This window comes from Prunus avium, chromosome 6 (assembly GCF_965620075.1).
Source record: "Prunus avium chromosome 6, drPruAviu1.hap1.1, whole genome shotgun sequence".
In the NCBI taxonomy this organism is placed as follows: domain Eukaryota; kingdom Viridiplantae; phylum Streptophyta; class Magnoliopsida; order Rosales; family Rosaceae; genus Prunus; species Prunus avium.
The window spans coordinates 698,404-718,697 of NC_142289.1; the positions used below are offsets into that span (position 1 = coordinate 698,404).

General features: G+C 37.5%; 3 protein-coding genes across 4 annotated transcripts; 1 reads left to right on the top strand and 2 right to left on the bottom strand.

Moving 5' to 3' along the window:
* The first annotated feature begins 1,035 nt into the window (after positions 1-1,035).
* LOC148293440 (putative disease resistance protein At1g50180) lies at positions 1,036-1,972 on the top strand. Its single transcript, XM_088255661.1, has 2 exons — positions 1,036-1,603; positions 1,692-1,972. The coding sequence occupies exons 1-2, from the start codon at positions 1,036-1,038 to the stop codon at positions 1,970-1,972; spliced, it is 849 nt and encodes a 282-aa protein (XP_088111787.1).
* Positions 1,973-2,139: 167 nt separating this feature from the next.
* Positions 2,140-6,313, bottom strand: LOC110745035 (uncharacterized). 2 transcript variants are annotated; one of them, XM_088255367.1, is made up of 3 exons: positions 5,895-6,299; positions 2,794-5,785; positions 2,140-2,685 (listed from the first exon to the last, which is right to left on the bottom strand). In XM_088255367.1, exons 2-3 carry the CDS (start codon positions 5,723-5,725, stop codon positions 2,309-2,311), a joined length of 3,309 nt encoding a protein of 1,102 aa, XP_088111493.1. In that variant the 5' UTR covers positions 5,726-5,785; positions 5,895-6,299; the 3' UTR covers positions 2,140-2,308. The 2 variants fall into 2 exon arrangements, with proteins under 2 accessions (XP_088111493.1, XP_088111494.1); XM_088255368.1 differs by lacking the exon at positions 2,140-2,685 and having other exon boundaries at positions 3,176-3,388; positions 3,496-6,313.
* A 2,060-nt stretch (positions 6,314-8,373) lies between these two features.
* Positions 8,374-19,947, bottom strand: PIR121 (transcription activator). Its single transcript, XM_021945096.2, has 30 exons — positions 19,476-19,947; positions 19,279-19,351; positions 18,875-18,939; positions 18,487-18,564; positions 18,255-18,374; positions 18,091-18,161; positions 17,826-17,918; positions 17,658-17,727; positions 17,429-17,493; positions 17,025-17,220; positions 16,769-16,920; positions 16,273-16,366; positions 15,926-16,141; positions 15,146-15,357; positions 14,838-14,979; positions 14,197-14,365; positions 13,625-13,701; positions 13,083-13,253; positions 12,649-12,725; positions 12,466-12,568; positions 12,256-12,375; positions 12,036-12,179; positions 11,797-11,946; positions 11,428-11,571; positions 11,137-11,224; positions 10,756-10,883; positions 10,076-10,283; positions 9,192-9,364; positions 8,899-9,105; positions 8,374-8,742 (listed from the first exon to the last, which is right to left on the bottom strand). The coding sequence occupies exons 1-30, from the start codon at positions 19,527-19,529 to the stop codon at positions 8,548-8,550; spliced, it is 3,855 nt and encodes a 1,284-aa protein (XP_021800788.2). The 5' UTR covers positions 19,530-19,947; the 3' UTR covers positions 8,374-8,547.
* Between the last annotated feature and the right edge of the window lie 347 nt (positions 19,948-20,294).

Below are 20,294 nucleotides of genomic sequence, written 5' to 3' on the forward strand. Positions count from 1 at the left end.
AGGTAGTGGAGAGAAAGGTGTTTGTGAAGTGTTTGAGACATGGAGACTTTTGGAAGAGAAGGGAAATGTGTTTGAGAACTTTAGAGATGGGAGAAGTGTTTGAGAGATTTGGAGAAGAAAATTTAGTAGAATGATCTTATTACAACAATTGAGAACTACAAAGGAAACTAAGAGAATTTGAGGGAGAGAAGGGAAGGGAGCTCTAGAGAAGTGTTTGAGAGCTCCCCCCCTTGGGGTGTGTTTACAAGCTTGGGAAACCTCACTATATATAGGCCTAAGGAAGCTGAAAATCTGAATTAAGTATGGCTAATGCATACAACACTTTGTTTTATAAAATCTGAAATGGTTGATGCACTTCACTAATAAATCCCACCAGCAGCCCTAGCTCATCTTCATGTCACCATGACCAAGCTTCCAACCAGAAATAATAGCTCATCCTGAGGTCAGCATGACCAGCAACTTCAAGGGCTTACGAATTGGGCTTCCCTTAAGCAAATTAAGACTTTAAGCACTCAAACTTGAAGTTCAGAATGTCTTCTTTCCAGCCATATATCATTTGGGTCAATCCAAGGTCGGAGGAGGAAGTTAAGGCCAAAACAAATTGCTAACTCATTTTGCGCGCTGATAAAATCCATCCTGAGCATGGCTCTGTGTTTGCTAGGTAACAGACTCCACAATTATCCAATGAGGCTGAATTTCGGATATGTTATAGTATACACCCATTGGAACAACTTTCATGAAGAATGTGGCCTCATCCGAGCTATGTAGGTTGCTGAAACAAAGCTTGCAATATGACCTACGAAACTGGGCTGGCAGGGGACTGTAGCCAAAATTGAGTTTGTCTTTAAGCTCTTCATCCATTCATCCAAATTAGGCCCTAACATGCATGGATTGCATCATTTACTATCCAAAGCCCTCATTATTACCTAAAGCTCAATGAACTGAAAGATAAACACAAAAAGGATTAAAAGCACAAGTTTAACTCAAAAACATAACCAAATCATAAGCTAGAAGGGTACAAAATGATATACAATTATGAACCGATCACCACCCTCTAGAGTTGTGGCAATCTGTGGGATGGCTGGTCTTGGCAAGACCACTCTTGCCAGAAAAGTTTACAATCATGATCAAATTAGGCGGCATTTTGATTGCTTAGCGTGGGCTTATGTCTCTGAAAATTGCCAACCAAGGGCTGTTTGGGAATCTATTTTGATTGACCTAACTACAAGTAATAGTTATAGTAGTACCTATGGATCATCTGATGAGGAAAGGGTTGCTAATATTAGAGCTCTGGCATATGCTGAGCTTGCCGGAAGGGTTTATCAAATTCAGCAAGAGAAGAGGTGTTTGATAGTTGTTGATGACATTTGGTCCACTGAGCACTGGGATCATCTATGTCACGCCTTCCCATCTCCATCTCCATCTCCTGGTGGAAATAATGTCAAGGGGTGCAGCAGCGGCAGCAGAATATTGCTCACAACTCGTAATCGAAAAGTAGCTTCTCATGCAGACCCAAAAGCTCTTATTCATGAGCCAAAGCTTTTAACTGAAGAAGAGGGTTGGCAGTTATTTCTAAAAACGGTATTTGAAGGAGACAATCCAGGTATTAACCTAACTAATTTTTCTTTTGTGTTTCTGTAGCTAACTCATTGATTTTCTTCTTAAAATTTGACATGAATTAATTAATGCAGGTTCCAGCATCAAGGCAAACACGTACGAGGAGGAGCTGGGCAGGGAACTGGTTGAAAGTTGTGTCGGGTTACCACTGGCCATCTATGTGCTTGGGACAATGTTGTCGCTTAACATGAGAATACGACGACCTAAATGCGAACCCCAATTCCTGGAGTGGGAAACTGCAAACAGAGATGTTCTCTCCTACATCATGGAAACCAGATGCTACCATAACCCCCCCTTTCTGGATGCCATCTATTGTGATTTGCCTTTATTATTCAATGGCTATAATAACAGCTAGATTGACCCCGGGAGTGTTTGTGGTGGTATCTGAAAAATAATTGCCAATTGGCCCTTTAATTCTGTTTATCTTCTTCTTCCTCTTGAGCTCCTCTAACTCCTGCTTTGTATATTCATGTTCTGTTTCTTTATTAACTGAACATTGCAGCAGCATATATGCACTCAAAATAAAAATGGATATGCTTTGCAGAGCATACTGACTACTTTCCACATAAAAAAAGGAAAAATCACACGCTATGTACAGGGGAGTTTATTAATTATATACTTGTTTAAATAATACAAGGATGAATATGTACATAAATATATAATTGGCAAACTAATTAAAGAGGAATCCTGATTAATCAAAATGAGATTCAATATCACTGGAATTGGTATCATTATCAAAGTGTGCTTCCCTCTCATTGGAGCCAACGAGCATGGAAACAACTTCTCTCATGGTTGGGCGGTCCAAGGGGGACATACTTGTGCACAGCAAAGCAATTTTCAAGACAGTGATCATGTGAGCGACAGTGGCTTCATCTTCTAAATTTAATCGAGCATCGAACACTCCTGACGAAAATGAATGGTGCAGAAAATAATTTCTTACCCATGTTACCAGGTCACCACCTTGATCTATTGATTGTACAGGTGTTCTGCCAGTCAGCAACTCCAGAAGGACCACTCCATAGCTGTAGATGTCACATTTTTCTGTGACTTTCAAAGTGTATGCATACTCTGGAATTAAGAACATTTAGAACTTGGTGAATCAATGCAGATGGTAAATTTGATGAAAATTATTATTGAATAAAAGGGCTCAAAACAAAAGATAGCTTAATTAATTACCAGGGGCTATATATCCATAAGAACCTGCAACTGCAGACATAGACTTAGATTGTGGCATGTCAATCACCTTTGCCAGGCCAAAATCTCCAACATGAGCTTCAAACTTATCATCAAGAAGAATGTTGTTGGACTTTATGTCACGGTGAATGATCATAGGTTTGCAATCATGATGCAAATAAGCGAGACCCTGAGCAGCCCCGAGAGCAATCATGAACCTGGTTATCCAATCAAGACTACAAGATGTTCCATGAAGCAATTCTCCCAAGCTGCCCCTTTCCATGTACTCATAGAGCAGAAGATTGGAACCCTGGTGGTAGCAGAAACCATACAGCTTTACAATATTCCGATGCCTGATTTTTCCTAAAGTAAGAATTTCAGCATGGAAACTATTATCCACATTGTTCCCCTCCCTGTTGGATACTACCTTCTTAACAGCAACTGTATGACCAGTTGGCAAGACTGCTTTGTACACGGTTCCACAAGCTCCTCTTCCAATTTCAAAGCTTTCGTCAAAATTTTCAGTCACCATAACCAAGTCTTGGAAAGTGAACCCTGCCTTTGGTGAAAAGTAGGTGTCCAGAACTGGAGAAGAGCATGGTTTTTCTTGCACAGAAGCAACGTCTACGGGACGTTTCATGACATACATAAGGACTACAATTAAAATGAGAGAAACGCCACCAATAGCTGCTGAAATAATAGCAACAATTTTACCTAAGCGGCTACTTTTCTTCACCATATCTTGAGGAAAAGAGAGTGAAGATGGTGGTGTTCCGCAGTCACCTAGAGGTCCACCACAAAGACCTTTGTTCCCAAAAAAGCTGTTGGCAGGCATGTTCTGAAAGAGTGGTAAACGAGGAATTGGCCCCGTCAAGCCATTGAATGAGAAGTTGCAGCCAAGTAGACTTTTGAGACTCTCAAAAGAACCTGGAATATCACCAGTCAAATTGTTGTTATTAAGCAGAAGGAATTCCAGTAAAATGAGGTTTCCAAGTTGAGGAGGTATCTCCCCAGAAAGGTTATTATAACTGAGATTTAATGCAATCTGCAAGCTTGAAAGGGCACCCAACTCAGCTGGGATACCGCCAGAAAATGAGTTGCCACCCATTTGCAGCTCTGTCAAACGCAAGAGGTTTCCCACCACACCTGGTATATTCCCAGAAAGATTGTTTTCAGAAAGCTTGAGAAGCTCCAACTGAGAAAGTGTTCCTATCTCACTTGGTAAGGCATCCAAAAAGTTGTTATTACTAAGATCAAGTCGCTGAAGCATTCTGCAATTGAAAATTTCAGGTGGTATCCTTCCAGAGAGTAAATTTGATGAGACATTAAAGGTCACCAACTGTGAGAGGTTACCAATCTCTCTTGGCAACTCAAATGCAAAGTAGTTGCCTGAAAGGTGTAGCCTTTGCAAAGTTCTGCAGTTACCAATTTCTGGAGGAATGGCACCGCTGAACTTGTTCTGACCCAACTCAACTGTAGAAAGGTTAGCCAGTTTGCACATTTCAGATGGAAAAGTCCCTGTAAGGTTGTTTCCAACTAGACGAAGCTGTACCAATGACTTGCAGCCTGTGATATCAGTTGGTATGTTCCCAGTGAGCCTGTTAGACCCCAAATTTAACAGAATCATAATAGAATTTCTGCAGATATGACGAGGAATTCTTCCTGTTAGGAGGTTTTCGGATAAGTCAACCACCCAGAGTGGACTATACACTCCAAGTCCTTGAGGAATTATGCCACTCAGCGAATTGTGGAACAATTGTAGCATCATCAATTCAGTCATGTATTGGAATCCAGTAGGAATTGAACCAGTGAGAAAATTGATAGAGAGGTCGAGCCTAGTCAGGTTTGTCAAGGTTGTGAGCCCATCTGGAATAACACCTGTGAGTTGGTTCTCAAAAAGATAAAGCAGCCGCAACCCTGCTATCTTACTGAGCTCAAATGGTATGTCTCCTGACAAGAAGTTCTCAGAAAAATCAATCTCTTTTGCTAGAGAGAGATTACCAATCTCTCTTGGAATGGTCCCATTCAACATATTTCTGTAAAGATATAACTTCTCTAGAAACACAATGCTTCCAAGCTCCTTTTGTATCTCTCCCACAAGTTTGTTCTCATACAGAGCCAGAGTTTCCAAATTTGTACAGTTGCCAAGCTCCTTTGGAATAACCCCAGAAAGCTGATTATTCCAAAGAATCAAAGCCCTCAAATTCTCAAGCATTCCAATCTCTTTAGGTATTTCTCCGCTTAACTGATTTTGAGCTAGACCAAGATACTCCAAGCCCTCACATTCACCTATCTCTGTAGGTAAGCTTCCTGATATCAAGTTCTCCCCTGCCCGGAAAGTCCTCAAGCTTTTGAGATTGCCAATAGAACGCGGCAGTGGTCCACTAATATTATTAGTGTATGCCACCAACTGGGACATGGAAGAAAGATTTCCAATCTCTTCAGGGAAGGGCCCTGATATTCTATTGTTACAGACATTCAATACTTGTAAAGAAGAAAGTCTACCAAATGCTTTGGGAATTTGAGCTTCAAACTTATTGTTGTTTAAAAGTAGAACCTCCAAACTTGAACAGTTTCCAATGTCTTTAGGTATATTCCGAGACAATTCATTGAAAGAAAGGTCAAGATGATTCAGGTGAACCAATCCACCAATGCTCGGAGACAAAGAACCAGAAAGATTCATTGAACTCAAGTCAAGAGACAAAACCACCGGATTGTATCCGTTGCTGCAATTCACTCCCCTCCATCCGCAAGGCGTGAAATCATTGGAATTCCAACTACTAAGATGATCAAATCTGTCGACTAATCTACTCTTTATCTCTAGAAGGTATTGACCCTCATCATTAAGCCCCTCAGATCCATTAGCCATAAGTGCAGTAACAAGAACAATATTTATGGTAATTAACAAATCATATGATGTTTTCTCCATAACCATGAAATGGAATTGAAAACAATAAGCCTGGTTGTAGGCTTGCAGCACTCACAACATCACTAGCTGGAGCAAAGATTTCACGCACGACAGAGGGACCAAAACAAAGATTCAGAAAGATACAACCATTCCATAACTTGTACAAAACTACATAGGGAGCTATTATTTTACATACCTTGAGTTGATGACCGATAATGGAAAATAAAGAGAAGATGACCCATCAAAGAGAACCAACCAATTCTCTAGGAACCAGCAAGAAATATACTTTACTTTCCCAGAAAAAGAAAGATTACTGGGAAAAATAATTGGACGTTTAGATTAGGTTCGAAAAGAGTGGTGCATTATTGATAGGTTGAGCTTGACTTCCTCTTAATTTCTTGAATAATAACTAATTAGGTGCAATGACTTGCCACCTTTGTAATGATAATCTTAAAGAACATGAAAAAAGCCAAGTGTTCATTCATTTTGTCCCCCCACAGAATGATTTGGAAGATCCCACTTTGTGTGAATGAAAAGGATGTGAAATAGGAATGAGAGAGAGAGAGAGAGTGATGCAGGAATGGCCGACAAAGCATGCACGCGCTTTCTCCTCTCTTACTCCTCTTCCATAATATTTTAGTGCTTCACAAACCCAACTCAAATGTCTTCTCCATCTCTTTCTTTGTTTCAGTTTTGCATTGCTCTGCTTTTTAACTCTCACGTAAAAAACAAAACAAGCCATTTCAAAACTACAAGGCCTGCTGGCTTGGAGTGGAGAGATGGGAACCAACTGAACCCAACCCAACCCAGTCAAACCTTTGAGCAAGTCAAACTTGACCTCATCTCCATTCTCGCATTTGCTTAAGATAAGTTTGCTTTGCTCGCTCTCTCTCTCTCTCTCTCTCTCTCTCTCTCTCTCTCTCTATGTTTAATTAAATATTTATCATTGAGTCACCACAGCACTATCCCACTTCGCCCTTCGTACGGATTCCCACCATAGTTTTGGTTTTTGTTTTTCTCTGGCTAACACGTAGTTTTCCATAGTTGTTTTGGATTGCCTTACTTTTTGGTGGATTTTATTTTTTTATCGAAGTGAAATAACTTCATTGAAACGGTGGATATTGAAATTAACTGATTTAATTATTGGTTCTAAATTTCAAAAGGGTCCTAGTCTTGTACATAATTTAACAGTTTGTTTGTTTTCTTTTGCTACGTGGAGCCATGACTGTGGATGGATATGTAAAGGTTATATAAAAGGGATGTTAAAATTAGGTTTTTTTTTGTCGTAATTAAAATTAGGTTAGGCATTCTTTCTTGGTATCGATCGAATGCTGAATAAGCAAATTATTTTCTATATAATAACATGGATGGACTGGACTTTAGGGTTGACTAAGATTTCGTAATAATTCAAAATAAACAAATGAAATGAGCGTGGAGGTAGAAGAAAAAAAATCCAACACGATGTGAGTGGCTTCCATTTTGGGTTGGCCCGATTTTGCCACGAAATAAATGCTCAGGAACAAACAAGTTTGAAAATTTCGTAGCCAAAAAAATAAAATAAAATGGTGCCGATTGTGTGTGCTAATCAAATTTCTGGGTACGTTTAACCATTTATATGTAATTGTTTACGATAACCTCTCACACATCATGATAGAAATTCTTTGAGTGCTGCTATTTTCACTCATCTGTCATATTTTCCCACCCACTATATAAATTTTAAAAAACTTAATCTTATCTTTCCACCCATCATTATTCCTAAAATACTCTTTAATTAATTAATAATGCAATTAAATTCAATCCCTCTCTCTCCAACTCTCAAACAACGACTAGAAGAAGAGGGAAGGAGGAGGAAGAAGAAGATGGTGTTTTGCCAGCAACAATGGGCAGCGATTCACTAAGCGTCCGAGCAGCCATGATGAGCGAGTCACTGTGAAAGAGCCAAACCATTACTAACAGCGCCGTCTCCATTCTCAGCTCCTTTGACCACTGCCTCTCCGCACTTGAAACCTTCATGCGTCCTAACCATGTGGGTCTTCTCCTAACTTTCTGTTTGGGTCGCCATAAAATCTTATTCAACAAGATTATGGAATCAATAGTTATGGATTACTTTTGAGTTTGACTTCGCCTTTACTTTTCTTAATAGAACCAAATATGGGTTTTAGAGCTTTTTGATTTTTTTTTTCTTTTAATTTCTTAGTGACCAAACAGCGTATCTCTTAGGAAATGTTGGGATTTTGAATTTCTTTCACAATTTTGGGTTTGTTTGAATATTGTATGGTACACATTTTTTCCGGAAAGCACATGCGAACATTGATAAGGGTCATAAGACGTTGATGGTTGCGGAGGTTATAGGTGTGTTGAGATTTTTTCCCAAGTCCTTAAAAGTCATTTTAGAAAGAAGTAAATTTGTCTTTAAATTTTTAAAGACAAAGTGAGTGAGAAAATAGAACAGATGGGTGGAAATAGCAGAACTCAATTCTTTTTTAGTTTTATATTATTTTGGCCCAACTTCTTTATTTGATTATTTATAGTTTGGCACCCCTATTTCCCCGTGTCAATATAGCCACAGCTTATTAGTGGTTGGCGTGGTAGGGTCCCCCTATCTAGTGGCGGTCATAATGTCACCAAAGAACTTTTGTCATAGTTTTCAATTTTTTGTTGTTTTGCTTACTAACTTTTAATCCAACTAAAACCTTAGAATTTGCAACTAATTAATAATTTCTTAAAGCAAAATGATCTCTCTCTCTCTCTCTCATTATGCACAGAATTTTGATTCGAATCATGATTAAGAACAGAAACCCAAAGGATGAAAGCAACATATTAAGAGGTAATTTGACCTCAAAATTCACTCAGGCCTCTTTCTGTGGAAGTGTTTCAAATGCAGAGACGGTGTTCTCGAACTTGATCCGATGCAGAGGGGCACCACTTTGCTTGATGGCACAAGCTGTCTTGTCTTCAAGCGGGCATCGTGCCTTTAACATGGAGAACACGTGATTGTTTAGCCTCCTTGCTTTCTTCATTACTTCTAACAGGCCGTCCCATCCCTTCACCACATATACAAACAATCCACTTAATCAACAAATTACAAAACCATTTTTGCATGCCAACAGACATCAGGACTTGTTCTACTTAGGAGCGTTGGAAATTGGTTCTGCAATTAGTTTCCTACAAATTTACGACACGATCAACTTCTTCTGTACCTGGAAAAAATGAGGGCTCTTATGGGTTTGAGTAATTGATGCAATCTCCACTTCGGCAACATTGAGGACCTGGTATGAAAAATCCAGGAGCTCAAAATGCAGCTGTTGCCCGAGCAAGTATATTATGGTGCAGCCACCCCAAGCTACAGAATCACCCAGCACTTCATGACTGCTTGGTGGTACTCGAACAGAATCCTCTAGATACCACTACAATTTAAGAATTACATGTTAGCAGTAACACAAGATGAGCAAGCTGATCGTAGAGAAACAAACTGTGCAAGGTTATTCCTTACAATTTGAAGACCACTGTATATACGATAGAAATCCTTTGAAGTTGTGATGTCAATGAACCCTGTTTTGGGAACAGCGCTCCATTTACTACAATATTTGTCCAGAGCCGCACTAGTAAAAGCTAAGGCATATTCCAGCACACTTCCAGTATTCATGTTAGCCTTGTACAATAGATCTGCAGTGAAAGATAGACATCTGAAACCTTCAATCCAGAACAGCAATAAAACAGGAATTTTTAATAGGATTAAAAGAAGCAAAGAATCTCGTCACTTCAAATTAAAGGTGAAAAGGTCTATATTCAGGATGACACTATAACATCAGACTTGTCCTTTCCGGTGTGTGGTTGCTGTGATTTTCCATGGACACTAGAGATGCTTTTACTCATTCCTACTTCAATGAGCTTTTTTGTGCCTTGAAAGTCAACTTACAAATTGGGTACAATTTCTATCTGTTTACCTAAGAAGTTACAGAACTATAATCACTTAGAACATGCTATATATACTGTTGTGTCATCAGACTACAGCAATTCCACGCACAATTTTCTTTTCGTTCTTGTGTGTGTGAAGTGTAGTTCATTCAACATATTTACTACCAAGTTTCAGCATCTTCATTTTCCCATCTTACAGTAGTATTTTTTTTTTCAATTTTCCATGACCCTAGAAACTGAGCTTCTGATACGAAATTTTCCATGACCCTAGAAACTGAGGTACTAAGGACAGCTTCCTGACAAAAGCATGGAAAGGATTATGCACAATAGTACCTCAGTTTTTTTCTTTTCAATTTCAATCAAAGCATGTGAATCTAAATTTTTCCAGGGAACACAAACTGCATAATTATATAGTGTAAGCAGGAAACGTTTAGGAAGGAATAACATGCAACTGCACACCTGCAGCTTCTGCCTGTTTTGATAAGGTGTGGAAGGAAGTTGGGTTTGGGCACCCAGGGTTTGACACAATTACAGAAGTAGCTGATTTAAAGAGGTTGACGATTGGGCTTTCTCCACCATCTTGAGAATGCAATATTTGTCCATCGGCACCAGGAAGCAAGCCCAACCAAGGGGCTGTTTGCATGAAGTGTGTGGTATCTGTTTCTCTCTGTCAAGCATGGGAGATAGCGATAGTAAGGATCAAGCAGCCATAAAGAATAATTTTCAATTAAAATAGTAATCAATATGATGGGGAAAAAATCAGGACTCGCCTGCCCAATATCACATAGCAGTGGCAAAACTAATGTTATCAATACAATACATGCCTCATAACACTATGCCTTGCTGCATTAAAATATGTGAAGATCTGGAAAAGGAAGTTCCAGTATAGAAAATAAAAAAGTTTTTATTTCATAACATAGGTTCACATTCAAACATATAAGATTGGAGAACATTTAATTGAATTCCTTTTCAGGATAGACACCTCAAAATTCTTTCCTCTTTTGTTTCCTTATTTTCCCCTTGTCAACAATGTAGTTTTTTCTTTCCCCAAAATAATAAATTGTTATAAGTACCTAGGTCTATAATCACCCCAGAAGCTTCCCTAAATATATTAAAAATGATGAAATTAGAACACTAACCAGCACGATATCAAGAAGCCCCAGCCAATACAATACACTTCCAATCTCCTTTATCCCCCGAAGAACTTCTGCTTTGAGCTGTGATTTAGTTCCCCAATTAAGTTGTTCTTTAACAAGCCTCATACAACCTGTGCATAGAGAAATATAAACACAAATCAGGGTATACCACAAACACCCCCGCAAGTTAATTGTGTTGATGGGGTTTTCCATGCTTGCAGACGTACTACTCAGCCTAATGAATTTTACATTTCAAAACTACACAAAAGAGAAACAAGACTCTGTTCCATAAGAAACAATACAAAACTTATTAAATAAGTTTCAAAGACAGTCTAAAGCACTACGCCAATGCACACATGTAAATGTAAAAAAAGCTCCATGTACCTGTCACACCTCCATCAAAGGGAAGCAATCCAATAGACTTTGGCAATGCTTCCTGCAGTCCTGTTATCATTGGTTCCAGTGTAGCTATCTGAAACAAGCACACATGAAGCATAAGGGTGATCCTTAATAGAACTTTAGTGTTATCAACATTTGACATGTATTAAACAAAGAAAACTTTCCAAAACGATGAAGATAATTAAACAGACGAAACATGTGCAACTTCGAATGGCCATTTATTAATTTACGTTTGCAATTTGTCTCTGAACAACGATTTCTGCATAGCAGACGTACCTTGTTTGATATATGATCTAGAAGTGCTCGAATTAGCCAGGGCAACGATCTAGACCCTAGAAGCCTAACAATTGAAAAAATGTGGGGCATCCCAAAAAATCCACTGTGCAACCGTGCAAAACTCTGATGAGCTGCATTTAAGTCCTATCATGACAATAGTCGATATTCAATAGAGTTAAAAAAACATCATAACAAAAAAAAAATACGGGAATAAAAAAGGTAATAAAGGTGTAAGCTGAATCTTATAAAAAGTGAAGAAAAAGGATGATATTCAATACTAAATCAAAAAAATTGCATTTACAATAACAAATGAGAACATTTATCATCGAAAAATCCAAACAGATATGGTGATTAAGGAAGATTTCTTACTTGAGTACCACAATAGAAATTAGGCTTGGCATAGGGAACTGATGGCTTTTGAATAGGAACAAGAGGAACCTTTGATGATCGGATGAAACGCTGGGTAGTATTGCAAAGGATGAAATTTGGCAAGAAATCGTTTTGCATCTCTGACCAAATCTAACAGAAAAACAAAATGAGTAAGTGAAACAGTAAATAGATGACTCAAAATTAGCTTAATAACAATGACAAAGAAAAATTAGCCAAACCTGGGAAGCAAGTCGACTACAATATGACACAAGAGATATGTTTTCTTGCATCTCATTCAACATGAGACTGAATGAGTCTATTGAGAGATCTCTGGATAGCAATCCATGGGCATGTTTCAAGATATCCAGCAGATTTTCTAATTCCTACCAACCACAAAGGTATATTTGTTAACAATGTCATTGCTTTCATAAACTATGAGACAAAAGTGAAACTACTAACCACAATAGCACATAGATCCTGAGACTCAAAACGATCAAATAGAAACTCGATATTATCTCTGAAAACTTTGTTCATCCGCTCAGCAATTAAACTTCTCAAATCAATCATCCTCCCAAGCAACTGTATGCAATAACAATATATACATAAATAACCAAATGTAAGTATCGAATAGGAAAAGTAATGAAAATCACATCTCAAATTAGAAATCACCTTCACTCTGGTCATCTTTAGTAGTGCGGTGAACCTCATAGGCTCAACAGAATATTTTTCTCCATTGTCCAATGCAAAGAGGAATGACGTATCAAGTAGCTCACTGCAAGATATGACAACTAACACATGTAAGAGGTTACTCTATTGGTGGCATAGTTTATTAGCCAAAGGAAATCGGCATACCTTGCTGCCCAGCTCTTGTAATATGTGAAAATACTATCACAAAGCTTTGAAACAAATATATCAAAACAATGGTCCACCTATAAAGGAAAAGAAAATAATAAAATAACTAAGGTACAAGAAACAATCTATTCTCAAACATACATTTGTATGAATAAATAATTGTATACGGTTCCTTAGCTTTCTTTAAAAGCTATTGTACCATTTCAACATGGCCTCAGAATTGATGTATATCCTTTCAATAGAATACAGTTACAATATCTTTTTCAAAGAAACATACAAATTCAGCCTCCGCAAGAACACCAGTGAGATTTAAGTATTAGTTCAACGCAGCAAGCAACTAAGGTAATCATGAATACAATTGTGGTGGCTATAAGTAAACAAAATTTATTAAAGAGAGACAGCAGGCACAGCTATGTGTTCTGAAATTCAGGTACCTCAGCCTCAATTTCATCATAGAGGAATCGTTGCTTGAGTGAAACCAGTGCTTGCTGAGCTGAATCATTATAGATGTCAAATGGCATCAAAACACTCTCTAGAATACCTGCATTGTGTGACTCAAGCACATAATCCACCAACATCCAGGGTAGAGAGCATTCAATGGGAAACTGCTCAATAAGAACAAACAAGTTTCATCAAATTTAAGAACGAACAAAGTGATGAACTATGTTGACCAAAAAAAAAGTGAAGAAACTATGGACTAAACCATTTACGGGTACAACTTACAAGTGCAACTTTAGAAAATCTTTTTGAACTGGAACACTTTCACCTTTATAAACATATATGAAACTGGAGTATGGGCATAACTAAACTATTTAAGAATGTTTCTGATAATCTTGGCCGCTCTAAAAATACCAATGGGCAGGATGATAAGAAGGATCCAGTGAATGGAAAATACATTTTAGGTTTTTTTTAGATGAGTTCAACATGCTAGTATAATTCAAATGAGATCCAGTTATCATGTGGAATAATGTTTTACCTGAATAACACGAGAAGACTCCAAATAAAATTCTCTAAACCATAAGAAACCAAGATCTGTCAACATTGCCACTGTCACTGCAACAGAATCAAAGGACAAAAATTGAATTTTATAGAAGTGGTAAAGAATTCTAGTTTTAAGAAAGGAGCAAATCAACCTGTTATCAGTCTCATGATGACAAGGGGCATGTATATTCATGTTCCAAGATAACCAGCCCAATATTGAGTGGCACTATTGGCCATTGCGATAAAATAAGAACATAATACCAACAAATTTTTTTTTTTCTGATAGGAGATTCAAGATTACTACATGAATGCTCCTAAAAGGCTGCACTAAGTACAAGCTAAGCATGGTTAGGCTGATCATGCACATTCTCAAAGGACCCAATGTTTTAACGAGCCAGGATTTGAATTTATGAATCACAATGCATCCATTCTGAAGGAGGAACCATTTTGAAAAGAGCTTCGACTCAAAAGTTACTTTTCAGAATTTGGTCCTTCTGGGACTATGTAAAGTGCAAAAGTTTACGCCTGCAACATGAATTAAGACCTAAGGAGAGTTTGAAGGAATACCTGAGTAGTCCAATATATGCAGGAAGAAGCTAAGCTTGTAAAAAAATGTTTCCAACTGTTTTAGATCATTAACAGGAATCTCAGATCCACTATTTCCGAAGAGCCCTCCAGGCTTCCTAAGATTACCGCCAGACACCAGTTCATATATAAGGAACTGCAAGCAGTGGACCTGAAAATAGAAATTGAATTGATCAGTTAGTTCAATCTCAGGGCGACAGGATTATGTGATAATTGACAAAAATATAGTACACAACAACAAATTCAATTTAAGCTCTCTCTTTAATAGCATACAATTGAGCAACCATGTATTTGGGTGAAAAGAGGGATTTTCAAGAAATTTGAGATCCATGAAACAAATGTGATCCACTTTGTAGAGAAAAAGTATCTCGAGTAAAATAACACTTAAAATTTAAAGGTACTAATAATTTACTAACGTGTGTGCTTCCTCATGGATGCAAGACTATTATGGAAGTACAATGTAATCAAACATGTTAGTTTTCTGATTAATTTCCTTTCTAAAAGAACAAATGGAAGGAAAAACAAAATAGAACCAACAATACTAGGTGAGGCAAAAATACCCGGTTAACCAAAAGTAAAAAGACATCTTAAATTGCATGAAAGAATTTGACGATGCAGGGAACCTGAGCAGCTGTTGGTGCAACCGGCCTTGGGTAGAAAAAGTTCACTTTGCTTTCTTCACCCCCTTGTTGTAGGGATCCAGACTCAGACTTGCTTGTATTTGCCATCCAGTCTGCCGAAAGAGTCCGCATATCAGAAAGGATCCTGAATTGAATAGAACTTATAAGCAATTTGAAATGATAATCTTCATTAAAAAGATAGGATTCAATTATTTGAATGAATAGATGTACAACTGTAACTCAGACTATAAAATATATAGGAATTGCAACTAGAAAGTTCCAATCATACTGAACAAACTCAAAAGTCCCACCTAGAAAGGTCCTTTTTCTTTCGGAAGGTAGTTCGCAACATAGTGGCCAATGTATTCTGTACAAAATCCTGGACCTCAGCATGAATTGTCTCCCATAGAGCATCCGCTACCAATGTGTCACTGCACTGCATCATTGATCCAATGCTCTTTATGTAGCTAACAAGTTCAACCAGTGCTTTCCTTTCCTCTACACTATAATTATATCGTACCACCTAAGAGATATTTCACACTCATGTCACCATCAGGTAATAGGATGGATATGATCAACATATAGGCAGACAGGAATTGAACTAATATACTTAAGTACATAGATATATAAGTCAAATATTCAAGTTGGTTTTAGTCTTTTAGGTCATTAAGGTTTCTTCCATGTAAAACTTAAAAGGCAATCTTCAAAATTGAGAAAACAGAGCCGAGCAATAATTTGTAAGTTATTATGTAGATGGAGATCCAGGCTTAAACACAATCTGCCTCAAGCTCAGAATAAGCCAAGCTCAAACAGCGGAATAACTTGGTCAATGTTGCTCAGCTAATTTGTGACCAAGCAAAAAGTTTTAAATATTGACCAAGTTCTTTAATATTGTACTGTTGCCATAGGATGGACTAGCAATCCTCTCATTAGTTTTGTACTCAGCTTCATTTTTCATGATTTTTTTTAAAATTTCTTGTTCATAATAACAAATCTTACACAGAAACCATACAACAATTTCACTACATATTGAGTACATTGTCTGTGATCAACAGAAGCAATTACAACATCTCAGATCTGGGATACAATACCTTTTCATAGTCTGAAAATGATGCGGAAGCCTCTTGTGATTCAGAAGGAACTATATCTTTGCACGGGCGAGAAAACTTCCATGCACATTGTTCCCAAATGCGTGCAGTCCATCTACTTAGAAGCTGAAAACCTTCAACAACCATATCATATATATTTCCCTTCACTTCTTTGCACCAGTCAATATCAGCACTGTCTGTTGACTTCAGCAATAATAACTGCGAAAAGCAGAAGGAACAAAGTAATAGGCTTCAGAAACTTACATAAGAGGGCCGGCAAGAAATCATATCCATAATATAGTTTTACATTTTATGTTGTGGAGAGCGAGGACTGAGGAGGAGGAAGAGACCTGATTCATGGAGGAAGAAAAACGAATTGCAAAGTCATCATGCTCCGCACGGATGGATCCAATGTGATTGATAATTAGATAATGTCTCTGATAAGTATGTCATGTCAAGGCCTTACTGGATATATGCAACAACAAAGAGCTTTTGTCCAAAAGCTGAAAGACACTTAACAAGATAAAATTTTAAAGTTACAGTCAGATTCTGTAACTATGTAAAAAAGAAACCCATGTTTCTAATAAGAAAAAAATGTTCTGGCGAAGATAAAAGAAAGTGCTACTAATAATCAGGGTGCTATTAGGCTTCTATAACAATGCAAGAATTGAGCCACAGGTCTTATGTTGTTCCAACCAACTGTGGCAAATAACACAAGTTTTAGAAACATGGATTTCAATTGCACTAATAAACAGAATGTTTGTCTTATGCATCTAAGTGATGCTAAAGGTTAAAAAAATAATCACAAATTTACTTATAAAAATAAATAAATATAACAAAGGATATTCTTGTGCCTCCCGAGATGGAAGCTCATGAGGTGATGGAAGACTGAGAAGACGAGTTTGGGTGGAAAACTTCTGGAAGTATATTGACAATTCTTTCATGATTGCAGCAGGAGAAAGATGGAGATCTGGAAATGCAGGAATTACTGGATCATTCTGGTGAAGAAAAAAAAAAACAGACAAATAGAAGTCTTAGAAGATAAATCATTGTAACTTCTCAATCCTTTTGAATTTTGAAAATCTCTATAACTATTTATTACCTTAAATATATTGATCAGCCTGTTGATTTTCACTCTCTTGTACAAAGACTCGCTATCTTTTTCAGATGATGTTGCTAAGACAACAAGAATTGGCAAAACACGAAGAAGAATGTGCCGCTCAGGGAACAGAAGTGCAAAATCCAGCTCTAATGACTCAACAGCAAAGACTATAAGAACTTGAAGGATGTCTTCTACGCTATATTCGGGTCAAGGAACTCAAACAGGACTAGCAGAATGTATCACCAATTGCAAATGTAACAAATTAACAATAACAACAAAAGGCATTATAAGCGAAACAAGTTGACATAGAGGTATCATAAGAAGTCTTAATTTATTCTCCTCATGTCATACAGAAGTGTAGCATTAGAAAAGATGTCATTTATTATGACTGGTACACAGGATACTTGTTCACACGGAACATCTCAACATGCAAATTCAATAAGATAGCCCACCTTGTGCTAAGGAAAATCTGCAGAAGATAATTAAAAAGTAATTTCATTAATTGGACTACTATGTCACGATATCATACCGGACTTCCAGAAAAGAAAAGTTTCCAAGACCGATAAACAGTCGTAGTATGTATCCACCTAAACCTGAATATCAGGAAGATAGTGAAGGAGACGACAGTCACACCTGTAAGTCATCTAACTCCTCTCTCATCGAATCAGTATCATGCCACTGTACACTTACTTGTGTGAATGTCCTAAAAAACCCAGAATAGGTCAAGAGAACTAGTCAAGGATCACATAACATGTCACATAGGTATAACAATACGATTTAGACTGGTAATAATCGTCTTACCTTTTATACCAAGAGAAATCATTAGGTATGCTTGCTTTTGCATTTTTGAGATGATCAAGTTGCACCAGAGTGTCAAGTAGCTTCAGCATGGACCTGGAATAGGAACAAAATATGTGGGACCCATATTGCCCCTCATCATAAGATCAAATGACTTTTACAATGATATAGCCATTAATATGGAAGAGATGAGTGAGTAAATTTGTGACACAGGACAAGAACAAAAGTAAACAAAAAGAAAATGTTTCAGAATAATGTTATGACAGACCAGAGATGAGTTACTGTAGGGCCATTAATGCGTCGCTCGGGCCTAGAAAAGCGTTGCATATCTGCAGCTAGCTATACCAGAGAAAAACATCCATGATACAGTGAAAATTCAACTAAAGGATAACAAAGAAAGAGTGTAGTATTCAGGTTTGGACAAAAGCATACCTTTGCGGCAGCTGACGCTTGCCATCGCTGTATTTCACGTAGACGACTCATTTCCAAGTCCAGAACTTGATATGTTTCTAGATACAAGTCAGCTTGACTCTGTTTCATAGAATCAGGAAGCTGCCACAAAGTGCATATATACACATGTTAGAGACAAGTCAGCACAACCATTTATAATGTTTTCCCATACAATGCTAGTTGGTAAGGATGATGACTTGAAGAAAGAGTTAACCTGAGGAAGTGCCTTGACACAACTGCGATATGTATAAAGCACAGATCCCATCTCCTTCCCCTCTTGTATAAGAGCATTCTGCATATGTTGCAGTGTTTATCAAAAACACAATCAAAGACAACATTAAGATACATTCAAAAATGAATAAGAAAATGTGGCCATAATGCATTTACACGGTCAATAACCAAATTATCCAAACAGAAAAAACAAAAGTTTAAAATTGAAAAAGAAAAACTAAAGCAAAAAAAGAATCAAAGACAAAAATAGCAACAACGGCAAAGGAAAGGAAAAGTGTTTCCAATGGTGTATCCATCAGAATTAATATTTTAAATAACCAGCTTATCTTAACATAAAAAATAAAGCAAAATAAGCACAAAGAGCTGCATACCAGCTGATTGAGAGCTTTTGTGTCTTCTGACAGAGATAGGCGATATGCAGAAACATCGCTATACTCTACAAAACGGAAATATCCAGAAAGTCATGTAGTAAGCATCGTCATATCAGTGCATTTTAGCAAATCAGACCTCCAAGGCTCCACAAGTAATAAATCCATACAGAGATGGAAAGAAACAGACCTAATTGGTCTTACCAAGTTGGGATTCAAATGCCAAATGTAAACTTGAGGATATTTGATTTATTTGGAAAAGAAAAAAAAAAAAAAAAAAAGTTAAGCGCAGTTCATTCCATCAACCACTTCACTTAATAATACTTCCAAATAAACACCAAAACTGGTTGTTCCAATATCGCAGTTGGCGATCCAAATGCGTAAAAGAAAGAAAAAGAAATACACACCAACTGGGCTATCAGTTGCGCCGGTATCAGTTGAAACCCAAATTCCCGGTCCTTGTATCTCTGCTTGCTCATCCTACATAAATCCCCAAAAAAATATACAGAAAGAGCACAATTTATTTCATGTACTTACAAATGAAATAAACTCATTTTTCCAAATATGAAAAAAAAAAAAAAAAAAAAACCATTTGAGAGAGTACCTCGAGTGAGAATGTAGATAGGGCGGCAATGGCCTCTTCCACAGGAACAGCCATGGGTGAAGCCTTAAAATGCAGTAGATAATGCGTCTACGATAAGATCTGGCCGAAATTGAAGCAGCGCAATAGAAGAAGCTTTAGATCATAGGGAACAGAATCGTCACATTCTGCTTTAATTTTAGCCGAGACCCAAAGTAGAAAGCTTCGGAAGGAGAGAATGAGTTTGCGGTTTGCCTCCTGAATTATTTGGTGGGAAGGAAGGAAGGAAGGACCGCGAGCGAGCAGTTTGCGGTACGTGTCTGAAGGCGGTTAGTGGTGCTGCTGCTGTCTAATACTCGTCAGTGGAGTGGGTATGCACAACTACATTAACACAAGTTACGAACACACGCTAAAACGATGCGTCTCTGGCTTAATTGTATAATTCTCTTTCTTCTTCCGTTCTCTGTTTTTCTCTTTTTGTTTTCAACGGCTAAAACAACCATATGTAATTTCTGTTGTTTTTTGTAATTTATTCCCTGAATTTTTTGAACACATAATCATGTCACATTGGTGCAATTAAGTAAACCCACATTTCCATTTTTGTTTTGGAGAAAAAGAAACATATTAACTGCTTAATTTTCTTCTTTCTAATATTGGGAGAGCTTCTAAATTCGAATAATAAATGAATGGATCACCGTCCATTCGAAAAGCTAACGAAATGATAACGCAGCTGGTGATACATCAATTTATTGATTGCTTCGGATGGTGATACATCGTCCCATGATGAGACGATTTGCCTTTTTTCCTCTCGAGTCCATTTTCTTTAGTTTGCTTTAGGGTCAA